General features: G+C 47.9%; 1 protein-coding gene across 1 annotated transcript; it reads right to left on the bottom strand.

The window, feature by feature from the left end:
* Positions 1 to 3,385: 3,385 nt before the first annotated feature.
* LOC135382391 (tigger transposable element-derived protein 4-like) lies at positions 3,386 to 5,684 on the bottom strand. The gene is made up of 3 exons (XM_064612589.1): positions 5,494 to 5,684; positions 4,812 to 5,336; positions 3,386 to 3,653 (listed from the first exon to the last, which is right to left on the bottom strand). Exons 1-3 carry the CDS (start codon positions 5,682 to 5,684, stop codon positions 3,386 to 3,388), a joined length of 984 nt encoding a protein of 327 aa, XP_064468659.1.
* Positions 5,685 to 6,020: the final 336 nt, after the last annotated feature.

Raw genomic sequence — 6,020 nt, 5'->3', positions numbered from 1 at the left:
CGTAAATAAATTGCCTTCGCCGTGGATTTTATCTCGCCCAAACCATTCCTGAACTCTGCACAAGTTGGAGCTCATGTTCGTTGTAGTATAGCAGCATATATCGAAGTACAACACAATGTGTATCCAATCACGGTATGCCAACGTCGCACATGCATTACCTCTTTCGTGATCACACAAGTGCACCAGACAGCCGATTTGAAAAAAGGAACCAGGGAGTATGTGTACGGGTATTGGATATAGCATGACGGAACACACCAAGAACATACAAACAACAATGTAACACACCAGAACAACAAAGTTCTCCTGCCAGTTGCTCGAGCTTTTGCTGTCTCTGCGGCTTTCTCTTGTAATGTGGGTGCTTCGCGTTGTGCAGGAATTCGCGTTCTTTGTAGAACTCTATCAGATGACGAATTCTCTCGCTTTCCCACGTGAACTAGAAACACAATTGACAGTTTGCAACGAAGCACCTGTGCATGAAAAAGTACTGAAATGTTTTACCTCAACTGCCGCTTCAACTTCCATTATTCCAGCGCCCGCGCGTCCCGCTTTACCGCTGCGGAAGTTTCGTCACGGAAATTGCGCAAAACGACCAGATGTTCCGATTGGACGCGCTTGGAAGGAGGAGCCATGTGATTGACAGGGTGCCCCTAGAGTTGTAGCAGAAATCGCTCCTGGAGCGATCGGCCGTGCAACTCCTGCAACTCGAGTTGCGCAACAGAGGGTGCGTTTTTTTATTCAACTCTGGCTAATCCGAGTTACCCTTGAGTCACTCAAGGTGGGCGAAAATTCCGGGAGTAGCGGAAATGAGGTCGTAACTCTCCGGCAAAAAATAGCCAGAGTAGGTCAGGAGTGAGAGTTCTCCACAACTCTGCTCGAAAGGAGGGTAGGCCGGGATTATGACGTCAGAGTACGGCGCGCGCTTCTTTCGTCGTCTGCTTGAAAGGTGTCAGTAAGTTGACAGCTTCCACTTTTTTCGGGCGTCTTGGCAATTTGCTTGGTTTAAAATGTATCAGTGTTCGCTATGCGACCTACAACTTCCAGATTGGCACGGAACAGCCGAGCACTTTCAAACCGCACACGGTATACCTGCATCCGCATTAAATAGTAAGTACTGTTTGTATTGTTCATATGTTCTGCGACACGCGGGATTTGTATGTTGTGGATTGATTGATGATTTAGAGTGACTTTTAAGTGCATGTTAACGCACATTTTAGGAGTTATATATTTCAGGCTTTAGCTGCATATTTCGTATACGATAGAAATTATTTTTTTTGTCTTTGTGTGCTGTTGCTTATGTGTGACCTTTACGGACATTTTAGCGTGATACCAGACGTCTTTGTTCCACGAATAACCCCGGGAGCACTTCACACGCTAAACTGATATCGCAGGCCATCTCTGTGGTACTTGAGTGAGAAACAGTAGCTACTTTTGTAGTAGCACCTGTTTATTATTCAAGTACCGCAAAGATAGCCTCCGGTTTCCGTTTATCGCTTTCTTCGTGAAGCGCTCCCGGTGTTTTTCGTGAAATACACTGTATAAGTGCAAGTTCTCAGCGTATACTTAAAGAACGTTAACGTATAATTGCGTGCACATTTCAGCATTTTTTTATGCATACTAATCTGGTCTCTTCTGATTACCTGCCATTTTACCTATCAATGGAATAGCTGCACAGGGCACTGCAGCCACCCTACTCACGGACAGGACCAACCTCCCGTCAAAAGGTTGGCCCACGACTACATCAAATCGTAAGTATTGTTGCTATTGTTTACCTGCATTGCCACACATGGGATTTATTTCGATTGATTGACTGACATTTTCTTTTATTCTCTGTGCTAGTTCCTGATGCTTTCTGTTCTTGCATATAATTACATGCCATTTTACTTTTCGATGTAATGGCTGCTCAGTGGGCTGTCGCCAGCCCACCAAGTGACGAGACTGAGCACCTGGGGAAAGATCAGCCCACCGCCACATCAAGAAGTCCTTTCCACTGGCCCCACAATGTTGTCCTCCTCCTGATAGAGACATGCAAAGAGGAGGAGGACAATGGCAGCATCAACTACTCCAAAGACTTCTGGAAAAGGTATCCACTTCTCTTCTCCACTGCCTAGTCAATTCATTGATATCAAATGTTGTTACACTAGAGTGTCTGCCACATTGGCAGCCAATGGCTACGACGTATCACCCACACAATGTGAGTACATGTGGAAGAACTTAAAGAAGCAATACAAGATTATCAAAGACAACAAGAACGCAAGTGGCCGTGCCAGGTGAGATATAACTTTTCAATATCTGTCAGCAAATTGATGACATGCATGTTGGCAAAATTAGGATATTGTTTATCCCAGGAAGCACTGGCCCTACCTCGAACGAATGGACGAGATATTTTGCAAAAGGCCCGAAATTGCGCCACCAGCGACTGCATCCACATCAGCTGGGTTGCAAGTGAGGATCGGGGACCCAGAAGCAGATGGCCCAGGCCTTACCCCAGGGACACCGTCCACTAGGGCTTCACAGATGAGAAAGTTCATGTCGGACAACTACATGGAAGAAAAGCTGGCCGTGGAGAAAGCGAAGGTGGAGCAGCTGAGGCTCTTCAATTATTTAATGGAGAAGCTGCTAGAAAGATTTCCTGGCAACTGTTAACAGAAAAAAGCCCTGTCGATTTGAAATATAACGTACCAATAAATCATAGCTATGCATGCTATTGAAACATACTATTCCTGTACTGCCTGCTGTAGTTGTTGATGCAAGTTAATGGCGGCCATGTTTGCTTCTCATTCCACACCGTAGGACGAAAATGTCTCAAACTTTTTGAACAAAAACACTACTTTATTACTGCGACATGAAAAACTAACTCGCTGCTTGATTACAACATGGGAAGGCTTCGTGCAATTGTCTCTCGCTTCTGCAAGCCCTGCTGCCTGGCATCTGCACTGCTGTGATCAGTGGCACTCGAGTCGTCCTGCCTGTACTCAGCTGTCGGTTCGTCAAATGTGTCACCCCAGATCAGGCAAGCGTTATGAAGAACACATGCTGAGATGATCGCGGTGACAATAATGTCTGGCCGTCTGGTTTCCACGCAAAAGAGCCTCCGGAATCTGTTTTTAAAGAGTCCGAATGCCCTCTCTATGGCAGCCCGTGCCCGAGACAGACGCTTATTGAAGCGCTTCTGTACAACGGACAAGTGATCCTTATCTCTGTAGGGTGTCATAAGAAATGGACCGATTGGATAGGCAGCGTCCCCAGCCAGATGGCTGTCCATTGGGAAGTGATCACGATCAAGCATTCCCTGCACTTCTGATCGACGAAGAACACGAGCATCGTGCATACTCCCAGCTTCGCCAACCGAGCAGTGCAGGAAACGCGTCTCGTGATCACACACCGCCTATAGCTCCACAGAATACAACCCCTTTCTGTTGATGTAGGAAGCGGCATGCTCTGTTGGTGCAGTGATTGCTATGTGAGATCCATCGATTGCCCCCAGAATGCCTGGAAATTCGGATTTCCTCTGAAAGCCATCTATGATGGACCACGCCTCGTGACAGTTGGGCCAGGTGACGAAACGAGATGCCAGACTCAGCAGCGCCTCCCCTACTCTGCGTACGCAGTGAAGCACTGTTGACTTGGCAACTCTGAAACGGTCTCCAACTCCCCTAGACGAGAGGAAAAACAGAAGTCTTATATTAGTTAGGCTCTGTCTAACAAAGGAGGTTAGAACAGGGGCACATTATTTATAGGCTTGTCAGGCAGCCTGCAAATTTTTTCACTTTGGGTCGAAGGTAAATGTTTCAGGCATCAATGGGTCACTAGTGGCAACAGTGCCCAACGTTGCTCAGGGGCAACAGTTTGCCCTGTCTATGCAAATAAACAGATTTTTTTCTGCAGCTCATCACGCACGCTTATAGATTTTATTAACCTGGGGTAAATTTTGTGCACAAAAGGGTTAAGGCAGTTACATTCATTTACCCAAATCTTACTGTTAGAATATGTGGACGGCTATAGCCATCGCTCCAACGATATGTTGGTGGAAAACTACCTCTATAGCTTCGAACTCTGCACGTTCCAACGCATCCGCCATATTGACCAACGAGAGAGTGACTCTCGCCGGTCGAAAATTCGTTCGGAAAGGCGGCTACTCTCAGGTCACGTGATGGCGGGGGCACATACGTCAGCGAGTTACTCGGGTTGAATAAAAAAACGCACCCAGAGTCTCCCTGTTCACACGGTGCAACCTGGTGGCGCAACTAAAGTTGCATCGTGTGAATCGTCCCTTGTTCATAGTTTCACCTCGCACATGTCTTCTGCTCGTCATCTCTGGATGTCAAAACAAAAACTCTGTGTATACGTTTAAGATGGTGCGGCGTTAAGAGCTATTGTTACGTTTACTGGCTGTGTAACAGAAACGAAGTTACAAGACATCACGTTCAAGACGCAGCGGCAGACATGATGTAGAAAAACACAAAAGGAAGAGTACCTGGGAAAACCAACTACAGTAAAACCCCGTTAAACCGTACCTGGCGGGGACGCAGCAAAACTACGGTTTAAGCGGCACTACGGCATATCCGAAAATACGAGATAACCACATACCTTCGTAATGAGAGAGGGAATCACACACAGAACGATGTTTGTTGAAAGAAAACACGTCAAATATCGCTTTAATTCACAGAATTGCAGAAATCGGTAATCTTCGACTGTCGGTGCACCGATCTCGCGGCGAGAATCGCGGCCTCAAAGTCTTTCAAACCGGGAGCCAGCTGCTCCATTAGTCCTTAGTCCACAACGATGTCGTGTTGGGGGCAAGAAAGACTAACTTGATCGCGGTGAGGTTGGCCACATCGACGTGCGAAGATGCATTGTCCAGCACGACAACCACTCTTCTGTTCTTTGCGGCAAAACGACGGTCCAGCAGACGGACGTACTCCTCGAACAGAACAGCAGTCATCCAGGCCTTCCCGTTGTTGCGGTAGAGAACGTTGGACGGAAGTCTTCCTCCCTTGAAGCATCGCGGCTTCGCCGCTTTTCCAATAACCAGTAGCGGGAGTTTTTCATTCCCAGTCATGTTGACGGCAAACGCGACGGAAATCCTATCTTTTGAGTGCTTCCCACCAGAACAAGTCTCACCACTGAAGGCTAGGGTCCTGTTAGGCAGCAACTTGAAGAATAATGCCGACTCGTCCATGTTAAAAATGTCCTCAGGATCGTAGTCTTGCAGGATTTGGCGAAGCTGTCCGTTTTCCCACGCTTCTGCGCCGTCTTTGTTGGCCTCCGCGCTTTCGCCGGACACCACTTTCGAAACAATGTTGTAGCGCGCCTTGAACCTTGCAAGCCATCCGTTGCTGCACACAGTCATCATGTCGCAGTTGTAACGCGAAAGTCCGCGCTTTTTCGACGAGAAGCGGGCCACTGACAGGCAGGTTCTCACTCCTTGCTTTCTTCAGCCACAACACCAATGCCTCTTCGACATCTGCATAGGAAGATCCACGTAAACGGCACCTCTTCAGGTTGGCTGCTGCGTCGGAGTTCCACAGTTTCTCCCTGGAGTTCCAGATCGTGCAGACAGTGGTCAGGGGCAATCCTTTCTCACGAGCTAGTGCTGCCTTCTTGACTCCTCGTTCAATCGCTTGAATAAGCTCGAGCTTCTCCTTCACTGTCAGAACTCGGTGCTTTACCGATTGCTTGGGCATGGCGTAGCTTGCGGGTATTCGACGATCACCGATGGTCGCAGAAAACAGTAAACGTGAAGGGCGTTCCAGAGCTGAGACTACAAAGACTGCTATGACACGCGCGATGCGATAACGATAACTTTCAGTTTTCACTCTCTCCTCTTTTTGGGGAAAGCGCGTCATACAGGGGAAGGGCGTCCACGTGTGCGTCGTAGTCATGAGTCACGTCCCAAGTTGACCTCTTGGAATTTCCTTTTCTCCTTTGTTTTGCGTGAGCGCTGTTGTCCGCTCGCGGAGCGAGGTCACAGAAAGGACGAGTTCACGCGTCACGGAATGTGGAACAGCTACGGATTATCC

This window comes from Ornithodoros turicata, chromosome 1 (assembly GCF_037126465.1).
Source record: "Ornithodoros turicata isolate Travis chromosome 1, ASM3712646v1, whole genome shotgun sequence".
In the NCBI taxonomy this organism is placed as follows: domain Eukaryota; kingdom Metazoa; phylum Arthropoda; class Arachnida; order Ixodida; family Argasidae; genus Ornithodoros; species Ornithodoros turicata.
This window is presented reverse-complemented; position numbering and strand designations above follow the sequence as displayed.

What these genes read in the sequence shown, in the direction of transcription:
- LOC135382391 (XM_064612589.1), bottom strand. Translation starts at nt 5,684, where the DNA reads ATGCCCAAGCAATCGGTAAAGCACCGAGTTCTGACAGTGAAGGAGAAG. An exon ending in GCAGCAGCCAACCTGAAGAG is followed by an intron (nt 5,337 to 5,493) that starts GTGCCGTTTACG and finishes GACTGTGTGCAG; the next exon opens with CAACGGATGGCTTGCAAGGT. An exon ending in GCCAACCTCACCGCGATCAA is followed by an intron (nt 3,654 to 4,811) that starts GTTAGTCTTTCT and finishes CCTCTCGTCTAG; the next exon opens with GGGAGTTGGAGACCGTTTCA.